We start from the raw sequence: 16,871 nt of genomic DNA on the forward strand, positions 1-16,871 counted from the left end.
GCCGAGGCTTACTGCGCAGGCGCCATCTTGAATGACCGTGGGGCTGGCTTCAGGGGGCGGGCCGGGGGAGGGGCTGCAGAGCTCTGCTCACCTAGAGCTCCGCCGACCGACAGGTGGCGGTGAGGCTTACTGCGCAGGCGCCATCTTGAATGGCAGGGGGTGGGCTTTGCTTGCTGCGCATGCACCATCGTGAGTGCCAGCGGGGCTGGATTAGTGGGCCACCGCCTCTGGTGTCCAGGGAGACCGAGCCCGCCCCGTGTTCTCCGCTGTGCAGGCACCAGGTGGACCGCTGCTTGCCTCTGCACCACGTCTCAGTGGCCGCGCGATGGCGCCATATTCCCTGGAGAGGGTGGGGGCTGTGGGACAGGGTTCAAAATGTGCACCTCTGGGGGTCACGTGGGAAACAGAATCTTAATAGATTTGGGGGAGGGTGGGTTCCTAAGTGAGAGGGTGGAGGAGGCTGTGCATATGAGATTTGAGGGTGGGAGGCTGTTGAGGGTGGTAGGAGGTGCTTGAAGGAAAAAAAGCTCGTAGATGGCCTGGAGCATGTACAGTGGCAGAAGGCTATGAGGGAGGCATTGCGTGGGGCCTGGTGGGGTGGAGGCGGTGCTGGCAGGTGGGCGGGACTGGGGGGCGGGGCGGGGCGGGGCGGGGCGGGGCGGGGGTGGCCCCAGCCGGGAGGGGCGGTGGGAGGGGGGCGTTGCCAAGTGTGTGGTGGGTGGAACCTAATTATAAATCTGCTGGCAACTGATAGCGTTAATAAAAGCCAGCGGCACAGTCCTGAAGGGGCTTCTACGGGCCACTGATTGAACACATGCTCTGAGTCACAGTGGGACTTGAAACGTGTAGTGTCGTCCAAAGGGATCTTGGTAACCTCTAAATGTTGTGTAAGGTTAAGTAATGATGCCGTTACCTCATAGTAATGATGATTATTATTAAGGTCCTAATATAAGCTAGTGTCTTCATGCTGCGTAGGTGTGCAGCACAGTAACACTTCTGGCATTGCGTCACTGGTTATCAATCACATGGCAAGACTAGAATTTCAGCTCATCTTTCTAAGTGGTGTCTATATCATTGTTCCACAATGTTTCCATAGAAAATATCTGTAGATGTACTGTTTTCCAAAATGACATTCGTTGATCTGTAATTGCCATGAACTCTGAGGTTGAGTTCTCTGCTTCATTTTTGTAAAATATGTAGAAAATTAATAATGTGAGAATTAACAGAGATGCTGAAAGTAAGCTGCCAAGCACTATAGGAGGCACATAATTAGCAATAAATAGTACTATTTTCTTAGCCATTACTATTTTCTTTCTCCCTCCAGTTTCTATCTGCAATGTGTATACCTTGACTTTAGAAGGGTGGCCGGTGCAACAGAGCTAATAAGTGGGAAATTGGGGTCTTGAATTTTTCAGCCCCAAGTCCTGTGTTTTTACTATTTTGCTCTGCATATTAGAGAAGGTTGTGACACACACACTTAGAGTTGGTTGCACACCCATTGACATGACCTCACTGGGTGAAGGCTGTGATTACAGCCCACAGTACAACGTACACCCCAGGGGGCGAGACTGATGAGCTGTCCACCCTGTGGGAGGTAAAGATGAAACTGTGTGGGGTCATTTCCAGCCTGGGAATTCCAGTATTTGGAAAATAAATTTGAGGTCTCACGTTTTCTTTTCCTTCCCCAGCTCTGCTCTTCTCTTCTCCGAGGTGATCGGCAGGAGGAAGAGGGACTAGGTCCAAACGTCAGGTGTCTGTGTCCAGGTGAGCTGAAGTCCCTTCTCACAGTGCCACGCCATCCTTGGGGTGAGCACGTGCTTCCTGAACCTGACACCTCCCTGCTGCACACGTGTTCCATCTGACCATGAGCACGTTCGTGCTCGCTGAGAATGTGCAGACTCTTCCGGTGGACCGTGTGTTCACCGGATTCTCCTTGGTCTCACGCCATCCTTTGTGGTGTCCAACAACCATCCTTTGTTGGTCTTTTTCCAATATTGAGCTACTCCTTCAGGCCTCCCCTTTCTTTCTTATTGGGTGATTAAGGAAGCATGAAAAATTCATTGAGTCTTCTATCAGCCATGACCCTGAGTGGGAAAGGAAGTGATTCCTTGGAGCTCATAGTCTTTTGGGTAATGAAAGCCATTGAAAAAAGTAAAGCTGTGTGCAGAGACAGGCAGGAGAAGACAGCGTGCCGCCTGCTGCCCCTGAAACGAAGGCAGTAACTTCTCAATTCCAGCCCCTCTGATAAGGTAGGGAGCAGGAGATGGGGCTGGGTCTCAGAGCTCTGTAACAAGGCCCCAAAGTGAGCAAACGGGACCAGGCTTGGAGACCACACCCCGGAGCTGCTGTCACTCCTGGTGGGATGTGGGGAGCCTGGGGTCCCATGGGGGCCACGGACTTTCTTACTTCTCCTCCCACGGCCCAGCCACTGGTCCAGCCCCCAATAGTCGAGTTCCTCCCCGTGCAGTTGAACAGTTGACCCACTGATCTTTGATTGAGGCCAAAGACCTCCACCCCCACCCCTGACTTGCGGCAGGAACACCTGATGAGTTCCAGCTTGGTTTCAGGTACATTAACTGTGAGGCCTTGCTTTCGTTTTCTATGCATTTTTATGAAGTAGAAGTAAAAGACTTTAAGATGTTCAAAGAGCGACCCAAATGCCCCACATGGACCACACGGGCAGCCCTGTTGGCCTGCGGGCAGCCCCGCTGCGCTGCGGTGGGACAGCCCAGCTCAGCGCTGAGCTCCATCTGCGCACAGTGCTCACGGCGCACCCACTTTGCGCTCATTGTCCAGTGTGTTTGAGGACAGCTGAGCTGGAGCCCCGTAAACCCCTCTGCCTGGTTAGCTGGTGATACCTTGTCCTGACCGGCTGCCTCGTTCATCTCCTGTCCCCCCCACCAGCAGAGCTGATGCCCCTCCTTGGCCCTACGACCAGAGTTGGGCTGAGTCCCAACTCTGTGTGCCCCCACACTCGCCCTCATCCTCTGAATGTGGTCAGACCTTGGCTTTTAAAATCCTACCCTTGACCACACTGCTTGACTCACCCTGGGATTCCTGCTCCAAAGAGAGTGCGGAGGGGGAGGTGGGGGCCTGCTAACTAGGGTACCTGAGAGCCCGCCTCCAGGCCAGGAAACCACACTGATGGCTTCCCTCAGGGCCAGAGTTCAGTGAGGCAGGGGGGACGGTAGGTGGCGACATCCGGGTCTAGGCGTGGAGCCCCAACAGTGCTGTTCTGCCCTGAAGGGTATGTGTGTTGGGGGGGGGTTGCTCTGTGGGAGCACTGCCGGTGGGAGAGGGAGGGAGCCACAGGAGGAGGGGCTACTGATGGGCACTGGCCAACAGAAAGGAGAGGAAAGCCCCACAGCTGCTGAGCTTCAAATTTAGATTCAAACTTTTTTCTGATTGTGAACTTCAAATAACATTCTAAATTGGAATGTATAATGTGTCTTTTATCAATCATTTCCTTTTTCAGGTTACCTCACTTTACTACGTTCCTTATACAAGTTTTATTTATGTATTGTTCGGCCCACTGTGTGGCATGCAGGATCTGTTCCCCAACCAGGGGTCCAACCTGTGCCCCCTTCACTGGAAGCACAGAGTCTTAACGAGGGGACCACCAGGGAAGGCCCCAGTTTGTATGGAAATTTGCTTCTACCTTGGTTTGTGCACACTTCCACACATTTAAGTATCTATGTAGCTTTTTTGGTTTTAGTAAGACTATGCCCAATTCATTAAGGCTTCAAACTCAGGCCACCAGAGTGAAGCATAAGTGGGATGTTAGGCAACATTTGGTTGTGGGGGGGTGTGATGTGAAAGCTGGGACCTTGTATCCATCACGTTTATGTGGGTGTGTTTCTGTGTATAGACATGACTTAGTGCAGCTCTTCAGCAATGGCCATAAGAATTTCAGTATAAACACGCCTCCATCTATAGCTTTGCTTTCTAAAACTGCATTTTATTCCATGTGCGGACATCCTCATCATTTTCTGTGTACATATAATGACTATGTTTGCAGTAAGAATGCCACATATGCTATATACCATTTCATACCCTAGTATTTTCATTTAATGCTTTAAACAGTTTTTATATCAGTCATTTCCATCAAGTGCGAATTGACTGTATCCATAGAAAGGAAGACTGTGTGGCCTTTAGAAACAATGACGTAAATCTGTATGTACTGATTGGAAAGATGTCTATCAAAAATTGCTGCGTTTAAAAATACACACACAAAGAGAGCCCCTGGTGTGATCTCATTTTGTTAGAAACGATGTAATATGTATGGAGACTGTAAAAAGTTTAATGTAGGAACAAATAGGGTCGAGGAGCGCGGCTTGCCGTCTCAGGGGGTGTGGCTTGCAGTTTCAGGGGGTGTGGCTCAGCAGTCCTAGTAGTGTGTGTCTGCTTCAGAAGTGAGTTTGGTCTACCGTTCCGGAGCTCTCTGTCTTAGATTTCTTAAATCATTCAGATTTCATAGCAGAAACTCAAAAGCTTTCTACCTCCTGTCTGGTTGGTTTATAAGATGTGGGAGTGGGCCTTTTCTTGAAGACGATACGTAAGGCCTTGCCCACAGCACGGTATCAGTCCACAGCCACATGGAGAATGAATTCTCTGACACTCTTGACACTTCTTCTGTGTTGATTTGTCCATGTATTTCTTTCTTTAAAATGTCTGCAGGTCCCTGGCATTTTGACTGTTCCTGTGGATAGCTACTTGTTCAGAAGTTCCGGAAGGGACCCTGTTCCCACCAGGTGATTTACATACCCAGGGGTGTCCCGTGGCCTCTTGAGAGGCGGGGCCGTGGCCGTCTAGGGGAGCAAGTTCTCTGAATCGGAGGCCACGGAGAGATCGGGGTCGCTTCCCTGTCCCCCGCGGGCTCTGAGGGCCCTGCTCTGGCCAGGCAGTCCCTCTTAGCCATGCTCTGGGTCAGCTCACAGCAGCTCTCCAGAGCCGGGGGGCTTGCCCAGCAGGCTGTCACCTGGTGCCCTGTCTGCTGTGGGGGAGAGGAGGGCAGGGCAGGCAGAGTGGGAGTGGCAGAGGCAAGAGTCTGCCCAGCTGGCGGGCAGGACGCTGCAAAGAGAGTGGGGGTGTGTGCGCGGGGCAGAGCGGAGCACACCGCAGAGAGGCTCTCAGGCCCCGGGCAGGAAGGCTGCTGTGAGACGAAATAATTGAAACCCCTTTTGTTTTCTCTTTAGAGATTAAAAACAATTTTTTTTTAACTTACTGGTTTTTCTTTTAAAACAAAAAAGAATTTTTGCTGCATGTGGTTTTGTCCTTCTCTGGAAGTAAAGTCAGAAGTACAAAACTGCCAGGTAAGTTACTGCACCCTGACCTGGGCTTCTTTGCTGTGCCGCCTGCTTTCTGCTCCAGCGTGGCTGACCACTGAGGACAGGGCAGGACCGGAGAGCTCGTGGGCCGCTGAGCGGCTCAGGTGAAGGGGGGCGAGGAGCCTTAGCTGATGACACCAGAGCAAGAGGAGGACGGGGAGTCAGCTTTTACACTCAGCCTGAGAAGTTCTCTTAGCAGGGTGAGGGCAGACCCTATAATAGAGATGCAGCGACCGGAGGGTGAACGGAGTAGCACGCTGGTTTCTCTGGAGACCCCTGGATCTTGGACGAGGCTGGCCAGAGCAGGAGGTGTGGGGCGTGCAGAAGCCTGCTGCGCTTGGGCATGTCATCACCACTGATGTGAGTGCTAGATGTGGGGCTCCCGCGGACTCAGCGGCGCTCCATCTGACCTTCTGCTGGCTCATTGAGCTGGGGGCCAGCATCCAAGCTCCACGGAACGCCAACGGGGCTGATGTTGACCTCTGACCTTCCCAGTGAGGGAAGCATCTGTCTCTGATCCCTTCACAGTGGGGCCTAGGCCAGTTAGCTCAGATATTTAAGACTAAATTTGAGAGGTGCCCGGAACACCAGTAGATTGACCTCTGTTCAGGCACCAGAGGCAGTGGTGCAGACAGGAGCCTAGGGCTGCCCTCAGGGTGCACGCCGTGGAGAAGGCATGCCTGCTGCCTGCAGACGCAGACACAGGGCAGCCACCCGGCCGGAGCAGTGGGGACGTGGCTAGTGTGCAGAGGAGCTGAGCTGCTGGTTTCAGGGGCCGTTTGCTTGGTCAGCACGTGTTGCACATGCAGAGCACAGGCGCAGAGACGTTGCCCAGAGCACCTGAAGCCCAGGACCCACACCGTCACGTGTGTGTGTGGCCTTCCTGTGCTGCCCACCTGGAGGCACGGCCGCGGAAGGCGCACGGGCCGCCCCGGGTCTGCCAAGAAGGGGCGGACTGCAGGACTCGGGCTCCGAAACCCAGGGTCGCAGAGGCCGTCAGGAGCAGAGCGTGGTCCTCCCGCGGCAGGCGTGCTGCTTGCGACTCCTCGCATGTGTCTGTGTGTTGGGGGTGTGGTGCGGCGCCCCCCTGGGCCTGTCCTCCCACCGGGCAGTCCTCAACCCCTGGGACATGTGTGTCTCCTTACGATCCGCAGGTCCCTGAGCACTGACTGCCCCCGCTGCTGGCGTCTGCCCTGTTGGCGCATGTTGGGTTCCTCCAGTGAAACTTTTCCTTAGAGACATGCTGCCTCCCAAGTCCTTGTCCGCCACCAAACCCAAGAAGTGGGCCCCAAACCTGTATGAGCTAGACAGTGACTTGTCTGAGCCGGACGCAGTCCCAGGAGAAGGCGCCACTGACTCTGAGTTCTTTCATCAGAGGTTTCGGAACTTCCTCTACGTGGAATTCATTGGCCCTCGGAAGACCCTTCTCAAACTCCGAAACCTCTGCCTCGATTGGTTGCAGCCGGAGATTCGCACCAAGGAGGAGATTATCGAGGTCTTGGTCCTGGAGCAGTACCTGTCCATTCTTCCGGAAAGGATCAAGCGTTGGGTGTACGCAAGAAAGCCGGAGACCTGCGAGAAGCTCGTTGCTCTCCTGGAAGATTACGAGGCGATGTATGAGCCGGAAGGTGAGCCAAGGGGAAGGCGCACCCCTGCTGCTCCGGTGGGACCGTTCTGGGGGGCTGGGGCGGGCGCGGGGGGTGCGGTATAGGTGACAGCCCGGCCTTTCTGCCCGCAAGGAGCCGGAGCCCTCCCCACCCCAGCTTTGACGGTCTAACCGGGGGCTGGGGGCGGCGGAGAGGGGCGTGGCGGGCGCCCTCGGGGGCTAAGCTAACGGGCGAGCGTGGCTGAGCCCCTGAGCCGTGTCTGGTGTCCCCTCAGACGACAACAGCAGCGACACCCACAGCGAAGGCGGCATGAGCCGGAGGGCCGCGGAGTCCCCACCGCCGCGCCCCGCCCTCCCCTGCTGCAGTGAGTAGCTGCCCACCGCCGCTGGGTCTGCGCACAACCCTTCTCTGGGGACCTGCTGCTGCTGCTCGGGAATCTGGGGCGGGGGATTCCGGGATGGCGGAATGAGACGTTTTCATCAAAGCAGACACATCCGTGGAGTGAAATACAACTTATTATTATTCAGTGATGAGGGAAAACATTTAAAATTTTGAAGCTATTTGGAATTTGCCATAGGTTGTTTCAGGCTGTGTCTACCGCCTCCGGGGGGTAAAGTTCATCACCACTTTGCCCGCACAGCTGTTCATTTGTTCAAGGTTCTCCAGAGAACTTTCTGGAGCAGCAGTGCTCCGGGGACGGTGCTTTGGCTCTCTGTAGTCAAGTGGGGAGCACATTAAGACAGGCCAGGGTTGGCCAGGCTGTGGAGGGTTGGCAGATGGCCTCCTCCTTAAGGCGGAGACCGCAGGATCCGGGACACCGGGAGAGCCTGAAGCGGGAAGGGCCCCTCGAGGGCGGTGGCCCGACCAAGGCCAGGCCAGCCTGCTCGAGGCCGCAGAGGTGGGCCCAGGCCCCGGAAGCGGTTCCAGGCCCCGGAAGCAGTTCCAGGCCCTGGTGTATGGGGCATCTGCCCCTCGACTGGGACCCAGCTCCCAGGGGAGAGCAGGCATAGCGTTCGGGTGTGGAGGGGTGTGCAGAGCCCACGGCCAGCTCCACACGCCCGTGTCCGCAGGTGACCGGGAGCGAGACCGGGACTGGGACCAGGACTGGGAGCGAGACCGGGAGCGAGGCCGGGCGCGGGAGCGGGAGCGCCGCCGTGGCCGGAGCCGGGACATGGAGTCACGGGACCGCTGGCCGTCCGTCCGGAGCCCCAGGAGCAGTACGTGTCCCCAAGAACCCCCCCTTCCCGCCAACTCGCCTGCCGGCCCACTGCACCGCATCCATTCACGCGGCCTCTCCCTTCCCAGGGTTTCACCAGCGGGATCTCACCCTTCCTCTGGCGGAGAGAGCCAAGGAAAGAGAGCACAGACGCAGGGACTCCCTGCTGGATTTGGATGCCAGATCTGAGGTGCGCCCAGGTTTCCTCTCGTTCTGGGAGGGCCGTCTTCACTCCGTGCTGGAGGTGCCTTTCTTTCTCGGGAGGCTGAGTTATCTGCCACCTAGAAGCCCACCAGGGTTGGGGAGAGAGCCCAGGGGTGACCAGTGGCCGCAGTGACTGCCGCCTGCTTTCTGGCTCGTCAACGGGGTCAGCACTCGTGTCCCCTGGAGGTCGCCTGCCCTGTGCACAGAGCGGAGGGAGAGGGCGCTCAGGTTCCGGAGCCGAGAAGAGCTGAGTCTGCAGCCTGGCTCTGCCACCTGCCAGCCAGACTAGCTGCACCAAGCCTCAGTTTCCTCATCTGTGAAATGGGTGTGATGACAGCCTCACCAGGGCTGTTGTGAGGGATGCATGAGTCACACATAGATATGCAGTGTGCAATGTGCGGCCTGGCACGCAGCGGGCACACTGTCACTGCCAGTTCTTGTGCACTAAGGACAGGGGCATGGGCAAGGAGGGGCTCGGGCAAGAGGGTCGTGTGTGATGTGGCAGCGTGGAGGAGGGCGCCTGTGCAGCCGTGTGAGAAGGCAGCGTCTGAGAGACAGCAGACGCAGCTCAGGGCTGCCCACTCGTCGGGTCAGCTCAAGCGTTCTCTTTCCTGGGAACAGTGTAGGCCAGAACGTAATGCACGTTTATGTCACTCAGATTCGACCAACAGGAGGTGTGAAACGTGCCCCTTTCCTTTTGCCATTGCCTGTTGGGGTCTGTTAGCACCAGGGGTGGTGCCCTGTGGCACCCTCAGCCCCCCGAATTCTTGATCTCATCTGCTCTCTGCCAGCCCCGAGCTAGGAGCCGTGGTTTCCTCCTGTCCCACCGCAGACACAGCTGTGCTCCCCAGCCCGCGGCTTCACCTGCACTGTGATAACCCGGGGAGGCCTCAGGAGGGGGCATTGTCAGCCCTGAGTGCCTCGCAGTGCCCGCTCCGGGGAGCTGCCCACCATGGAGGGGCCCCCTACCCCCAGAAAGGGAGCGTCTAGCTCTCGTTGGCCAGCACCAGCAGTCCGGTGGTGCCTGCTGCTTCTGCAGCTTCTTGTCCTGGACTCCACAGCCCTGCCCTGGCAAGGGGTTCATTTTTGAAGCTGTGCTTCATCTTGCCAGGGGTTTTGTTTCTAATTGCTGAACAGTGGCAACTGTATAAAGGAGGTTTTCATTCTCTTAAATCCCAATGCCTGTGCCTGTTTATTTTTCTCAGTAGGAGCTGCTCCTAATTGTGCCCACATCGTTTTTGTTTTCTTTGCTACACTTCCACATGGCTGTCATGTCATACGCCACTTCCCAGAACTAAAGCAAATTTAATATCAAAATATCTTTATATAATAGTTCAGTAGTGACAACAACTTATGTTTTATTTACATAATTTTCTTTTTTTACTTTCTGGCCGGGCCACATGGTGTGTGGGGTCTCAGTTCCCTGACCAGGGAGTGAACCCACATGCCCTGCAGTGGAAGCCCAGGGTCTTAACTGCTGGCCCGCCAAGGGAGTCCCACCCAGTCTTCCTGCACACTTAGCCCCACGTGCAGCAGACCACGCGGCAGGACACGCACACACAGTGTTCGCTCCTCTGTACTTCGCCCAGGTCAGCGGCCCAGCTGGCAGGACCCCCACAGCCTGAGGGGGGCAGGTGGACACCCTCCTCTCCATTTCACAGATGAGGACGCTGAGGTTTGGGAGGACTTCTGTTCCCAGCTTGCTCGGTCGTGAAGGTGCTTGAGCTCTGACCCTGGAGTTCCTCTGGCTGCGCCGCTGGGGGCCCCTCAGGCTCCGTGCCCCTCCTGGGGCCTCAGCAGCGCTTGCGGCCCCGCCCACACCTGTGGGTCTTGCTCACTGCCCCCAGCCCACCCTGAGCTGCCCCCGCCACGCCTGCTTAGCGCCGACTCTCTGCACCCCACTTTGTTGTTTACTGTTCTCTGATTGTTTCTCTCCAACCAAATGATAAGCTGCATGAGGGCAAGGAATATGTGCCCTCCGTCTTTGGGAGCTTCCTCAGAGTGTAGCGCCAAGGTAGGTACGACGTAGGTCCCTAGTAGAGCCTGACCAGATCACTCGGAACCCCCGGCGCTGTGAGCACTTGCTGCACACTGTGTGCGTGTGTGTGTGTGGCTCCCGCGCTGCTGGCGCGGTCCTGGCCGCGGTCGCCCGGGCAGACCCCGCTGAGGGCACATCTGCTGTTGCAGGAGGCGGTGTTGTACCAGGATATGGTGGCCCTCACTGAGGATCACAAGCCCCAGAACCCGATTCAGGACAACATGGAGAACTACCGGAAGCTGCTCTCACTGGGTGAGCGCTCGAAGCAGGGTCAGAACAGCTTCTGGTGGAGCGGGAGCGGGAGCGGGAGGGAGTGGTCCTGTGACCTGCTCCGACGGGGCCGCGCCCACATGGCTCTCACCCCAAAGTGCCACCCTGCGACTCCAGTCTGCTCTGAGGCAGGTCCGGGGTCCTGGATGGCTTCCCTGGGGGACACGTGGTTGGGTTTGAGGCAGCAGTCACCCCGCGAGGGGTCGTGTGGGCCGTGACAGGTGGGGAAATGGGCGGAGCCTGAGAGCCAGCAAGGATGCCCTGGGTTTAGGGGTGCTCGAGGCCTCTGCGCAAGCTTGTCAGCAGAGTCCAGAGAAGTAACCAAGACAAACTGGGCAAGGGGCCAAGGAATGGACAGTGAGGAGAGGGAGCGAGACACAGGCCGTCCAGGGCACGCTCAGTGCCCGAGCCAGCCCGTCGTCCGTGGTGACACGTCTCATGCTGTGTTCTTCCTTCGGACAGGGGTTCAGCTTGCCGAGGACGATGGCCACTCACACATGACCCAGGGCCACTCGGCAAGGTCAAAGAGAAGTGCCTACCCGAGCACCAGCAGAGGTGAGCGCGAGGCCCTGCTGCAGGAGCGGGCGCTGGGCGCACGAGCAGACATGCCTTGGGGGGGCTGTGCACAGACACGGTGGTGTACACACACTGACACGCGGTGGGGGGTGTGCACAGACACGGTGGTGTACACACACTGACACGCGGTGGGGGGTGTGCACAGACACGGCGGTGTACACACACTGACACGCCGTGGGGGGTGTGCACAGACACAGTGGTGTACACACACTGACATGCAGCAGCATGCACTGATAGGGTGGCACGTGCACACACGCAGCAGCACACACAGTCACGTGGGGCGTGCACATGGATACAAGGCGAAGTGCAGTGACACTTGGGGGCACGTGGTCAGGGCACAGGGTACAGACGTTCATCCCAGGGCCCCAGGGAGTGAGTGTTCATACGGGGCTTCTTCCAGGTCTGAAGACGGCGCCTGAGACCAAGAAGTCAGCCCACCGGCGGGGCATCTGCGAGGCCGAGTCCTCCCATGGGGTGATCATGGAGAAGTTCATCAAGGACGTGGCCCGCAGCTCCAGGTCCGGGCGGGCACGGGAGTCAAGTGAGCGGCCGCACCGGCTCTCCCGGAGGGCGAGCGGCGACTGGAAAGAAGCATCGTTCAGCAGGAGGGAGGCGGGAGCCTCAGAGAGGGGCCCAGAGGGGGGCGCCTTTGGGGGAGGAGGCTTCAGCTGTGGCTCAGACCTGGTTTCCAAAAAGCGTGCTCTGGAGAGAAAAAGGCGCTACCACTTCGACGCGGAAGGGCAGGGCCCAGTGCACGATCCCAGGGGCGGGGCAAGGAAACGGCCCTTCGAGTGCGGAGGCGAGGCCCGCAGGGCCGCCAAGGCGGCGGGTGCCAGCAGCCTGAGCGCTCCGCCCGTGGCCCCGTCGCAGCCGCTCGACTTCGGGGCCATGCCCTACGTGTGCGATGAGTGCGGGAGGTCCTTCGCGGTCATTTCTGAGTTTGTGGAGCACCAGATCGTGCACACCCGGGAGAGCCTGTACGAGTATGGGGAGTCCTTCATCCACAGTGCAGCCGTCAGTGAGGCCCAGAGCAGGCCCGAGGGTGCCAGGCGCTCTGAGGGTGCGCAGGCCGCTGGCCTGGCCGAGCATCGGGGGGGCCAGGCCCAAGAGCACCTCCGGGGCAGTGGGGACGAGGAGCAGGACGAGCCCTTCCTGCCCAGCCCCACCTTCAGTGAGCTTCAGAAGATGTACGGCAAGGACAAGTTCTACGAGTGCAAGGTGTGCAAGGAGACCTTCTTGCACAGCTCAGCCCTGATTGAGCACCAGAAGATCCACAGCCACGAGGACAGGGAGAAGGAGCGCAGTACGGGCGCCGTGAGGCGCACCCCCATGCTTGGAGAGTTGCAGAGGGCCTGCGGGAAGGAGAAACGCTACGAGTGCAAAGTCTGTGGGGAGACCTTCCACCACAGTGCAGCCCTGCGGGAGCACCAGAAGACCCACGGCCGAGGGAGCCCGTCTGAGGGCAGGGCCAGAGCCTTCGAGGAGACCTTCATTCCTGGCCAGTCCCTGAAGAGGCGCCAGAAGACCTACTCTAAAGAGAAGCTCTACGACTTTAGAGAGGGCGGGGATGCCTTTGGGCGGAGCTCAGACTTCATGGAGCACCAGAAAATTCATTCTCGGAAGAGCTACTTCGACAGCCGGGGGTATGAGAAGCCGCTGCTCCACAGCATGTCCATGCCCGGCTCTCAGAAGAGTCACACGATCACCAGGCCGCCCGAGGATGAGGACGAAGAGAAGGCATTCACTGCCAGTAGCAGCCCCGAAGACGGCCAGGAGGCCCGGGGCTACGAGAGGAGCGCCTACGAGAGGGCCATCCTCCACAGCCTGGCCGCCTTCCGGCCTCCCCGTGGCCTCAGGGAGGACGGGGAGCCCTCCACATACCTCTCAGGCCCTCGTGACCCGCCGCAGAAGACCCCAGCCTGGGAGAGCCCTTATGCTGGAGGCAGGCACAGCTTTTTCAGGAGCTCAGTCTTCTACCGCGCATCGCGCCCTGCTCCTCTGGACCACCTTGCTGGGGAAGGCCCCAGCGGGTGGCAGAGAGACGGCGAAGCCTCCGGCCCCAGCTCAGATGGCCGCCAGCACCAGAAGGCGCGTGCCAAGAAGAAGAACATCGAGCGCAAGAATTACGACGCCTCCATGATGCACTCCCTGCATTTTGGTGAGTCTCAAACATTTCGCCCGAGAGAGAGATTTTACGAATGTCTAGAATGTGGAGAGTTCTTTGTCCGTAGCTCTGAGCTGGCTGAACACCAGAAGATCCACAACAGGAAGAAGCTTTCTGGAAGTAAAAACTACCTACGGTCTGTCCTTCGCAGCCTGTCCTCCACTGACCCTCAGACCAGCTACCAAGGCCAGTCAGTGCAGATGAGTTATCCCCAGGAAGCAGCTCAGACCAGTTATGCTGAGCTAGCAGCTCAGACCAGTTATGCTGAGCTAGCAGCTCAGACCAGTTACGCTGAAGAGCCAGCTCAGACCAGTTACGCCGTAGAGCCAGCTCAGACCAGTTACGCCGAAGAACCAGCTCAGACAAGTTACACTGAGGCACCAGCTGAGGCTAGTTATACTGAGGAACCAGCTCAGACCAGTTGTATTGAGGAACCAGCTCAGACCAGTTACACCAACCCAGCAGCTGAGACCAGTTACACTGAAGAACCAGCTCAGACCAGTTACACTGAGGCACCAGCTGAGGCTAGTTATACTGAGGAACCAGTTCAGACCAGTTGTATTGAGGAACCAGCTCAGACCAGTTATACTGACCCAGCAGCTGAGACCAGTTACACTGAAGAACCAGCTCAGACCAATTACACTGAGGAACCAGCTGAGGCCAGTGGTATTGAAGAACCAGCTCAGACCAGTTGTATTGAAGAACCAGCTCAGACCAGTTGTATTGAAGAACCAGCTCAGACCAGTTGTATTGAAGAACCAGCTCAGACCAGTTACACTGACCCAGCAGCTGAGACCAGTTACACTGAAGAACCAGCTCAGACCAATTACACAGAGGAATCAGCTGAGGCCAGTTATACTGAGGAACCATCTCAGACCAGCTGTATTGAAGAACCAGCTCAGACCAGTTACACTGACCCAGCAGCTGAGACCAGTTACACCGAAGAACCAGCTCAGACCAGTTACACCAAGGAGCCAGCTGAGGCCAGTTATACTGAGGAACCAGCTCAGACCAGTTGTATTGAGGAACCAGCTCAAACCAATTACACCAAGGAATCAGCTAAGGCCAGTTATACTGAGGAACCAGCTCAGACCAGTTGTATTGAGGAACCAGCTCAGACCAGTTACACTGACCCAGCAGCTGAGACCAGTTACACTGAAGAACCAGCTCAGACCAATTACACCGTGGAATCCGCTGAAGCCAGTTATACTGAGGAACCATCTCAGACCAGCTGTATTGAAGAACCAGCTCAGACCAGTTACACTGACTCAGCAGCTGATACCAGTTACACCGAAGAACCAGCTCAGACCAGTTGCACCGAAGAACCAGCTCAGACCAGTTACACCGAAGAACCAGCTCAGACCAGTTACACCGAAGAACCAGCTCAGACCAGTTACACCGAGGAACCAGCTCAGACCAGTTACACCGAAGAACCAGCTCAGACCAGTTACGCCCAAGAACCAGCTCAGACCAGTTACGCCCAAGAACCAGCTCAGACCAGTTACACCGAGGAACCGGCTCAGACCAGTTACGCCGAGGAACCGGCTCAGACCAGTTATCCTGAGGAACCGGCTCAGACCAGTTACGCCGAGGAACCGGCTCAGACCAGTTACGCCGAGGAACCGGCTCAGACCAGTTACGCCGAGGAACCGGCTCAGACCAGTTATAGTGAGGAACCAGCTCAGACCAGATACACTGGGGAACCAGCTCAGACCAGTTATGCCGAGGAACCAGCTCAGACCAGATATGCCGAGGAACCAGCCCAGACCAGTTATTCTGAGGAACCAGCTCAGACCAGATATGCCGAGGAACCAGCCCAGACCAGTTATTCTGAGGAACCAGCTCAGACCAGATATGCTGGGGAACCAGCTCAGACCAGATATGCCAGGGAACCAGGTCAGACCAGATATGCTGAGGAACCCCCAGCTGAGACTAGTTATGCTGAACTAGTAGCTCAGATTAGTTATGCTGAACTAGTAACTCCGACTAGTTACGCTGAACTAGCAGCTGAGACCGGTTACTTTGAACCACCAGCTCAGACTAGTTATACCGAACCAGCTGAGACCAATTATGCTGACCCAGCAGCTCAGGTCAGTTTTGATGAACCACCAGCTGAGGCTAGTTATGCTGATCTAGCAGCTGAGATCAGTTATGCTGAACTAGCAGCTGAGACAAGCTATGCTGACCTAGCAGCTCAGATCAGCTATGATGAACCACCAGCTGAGACTAGTTATGCTGAGCTAGCAGCTCAGATCAGTTATTCTGAACCAGCAGATCAGACTAGTTATGCTGAGCTAGCAGCTCAGACCAGTTACTCTGAACCACTAGCTCAGACCAGCTATGCTGAGCTAACAAGTGAGACTAGTTACTGCGAGCAGCCAGTCCTCAATGAATGTAAGGAGTGTGGGGAATGCTTTGCCACCGTTGAAGACCTTGGCAGACATCAGAAGATCTATGCCCGAGAGAAATTCCATGATGGGAAGCTGTTTGGAGAGCCTGTGATGCAGGACCTGGGCCTGGATGGGTCTCCGGAGGAAGAGCTGGAAGAGCAGGAGGAGCCCGAGGAGCCCGAAGACTCCATCTATGGCTGTAAGGACTGTGGGCTGGGCTTCGCTGACCGCGCGGACCTCCGGGACCACCAGAAGGTCCACGGCCGGGAGTACCTGGTGGACAGCCGTGAGTACACGCACCCCGCGGTGCACATGCCGCCTGTCAGCGAGTACCAGAAAGATTGCCTCGGAGAGCAGCTCTACGAGTGCCCGGCCTGCGGGGAGTCGTTCGTGCACAGCTCGTTCCTCTTTGAGCACCAAAAGGTCCACGAGCAGGACCAGTTCTACGGCCACAGGCGGTACGAGCCCTTCATGCAGCCCCTGATTGTCAGCCCGCGGCGGCCACAGGCCCCGCAGAAGAGCGCCCCGGCCGGGGTGGGCCCGCAGTGCCAGGTATGCGGGCAAGACTTCATCCATGCCTCGGTCCTCAGCGAGCACGCCCGGGGCCATGCCGGTGAGGGGCTGCCGGATCAGGGCCAGGGGGGCGCGGGCGCGGCGGGGCCCGGCCCGGCACCCACGGAGCCGCAGCAAGACCCGGGCGAGGAGCAGCGCTACGAGTGTGAGACCTGCGGCGAGTCCTTCCCCAGCCAGGCCGATCTCCAGGAGCACATGCGTGTGCACGAGAAGGGCGAGCCCTACGACTACGGGGCCGCCTTCGTGCACACGTCTTTCCTCACGGAGCCGCCCAAGAGGGACTGGCCCTTCTATGAGTGCAAGGACTGCGGCAAGTCCTTCATCCACAGCACCATCCTCACCAAGCACCAGAAGCTGCACCTGCAGGAGGAGGGCGCGGCCGCCGCGGCCGCCGCCACGGCCCAGGAGGCAGAGGCCAACGTCCTCGTCCCCCGGGAAGTCCTGCGCATCCAGGGCTCCAACGTGGAGGCGGCTGAGCCCGAGGTGGAGGCGGCCGAGCCCGAGGT

General features: G+C 57.5%; 1 protein-coding gene across 1 annotated transcript in view; it reads left to right on the top strand.

Moving 5' to 3' along the window:
• Positions 1-38: 38 nt before the first annotated feature.
• The window catches only part of PEG3 (paternally expressed 3), a 21,269-nt gene continuing 4,436 nt past the window's right edge, over positions 39-16,871 (top strand). Inside the window, exons 1-11 of the mRNA XM_010858048.1 lie at positions 39-281; positions 1,689-1,764; positions 4,678-4,751; positions 5,250-5,312; positions 6,482-6,955; positions 7,209-7,298; positions 8,005-8,151; positions 8,240-8,340; positions 10,542-10,644; positions 11,125-11,217; positions 11,639-16,869. Coding sequence (XP_010856350.1) covers positions 6,568-6,955; positions 7,209-7,298; positions 8,005-8,151; positions 8,240-8,340; positions 10,542-10,644; positions 11,125-11,217; positions 11,639-16,869 — 6,153 coding nt within the window. The 5' untranslated portion in view covers positions 39-281; positions 1,689-1,764; positions 4,678-4,751; positions 5,250-5,312; positions 6,482-6,567. The remainder of the gene's footprint in view (positions 282-1,688; positions 1,765-4,677; positions 4,752-5,249; positions 5,313-6,481; positions 6,956-7,208; positions 7,299-8,004; positions 8,152-8,239; positions 8,341-10,541; positions 10,645-11,124; positions 11,218-11,638; positions 16,870-16,871) is intronic.

The sequence above is a fragment of the Bison bison genome, unplaced genomic scaffold (genome assembly GCF_000754665.1).
Source record: "Bison bison bison isolate TAMUID 2011002044 unplaced genomic scaffold, Bison_UMD1.0 scf7180017864383, whole genome shotgun sequence".
NCBI lineage: Eukaryota > Metazoa > Chordata > Mammalia > Artiodactyla > Bovidae > Bison > Bison bison.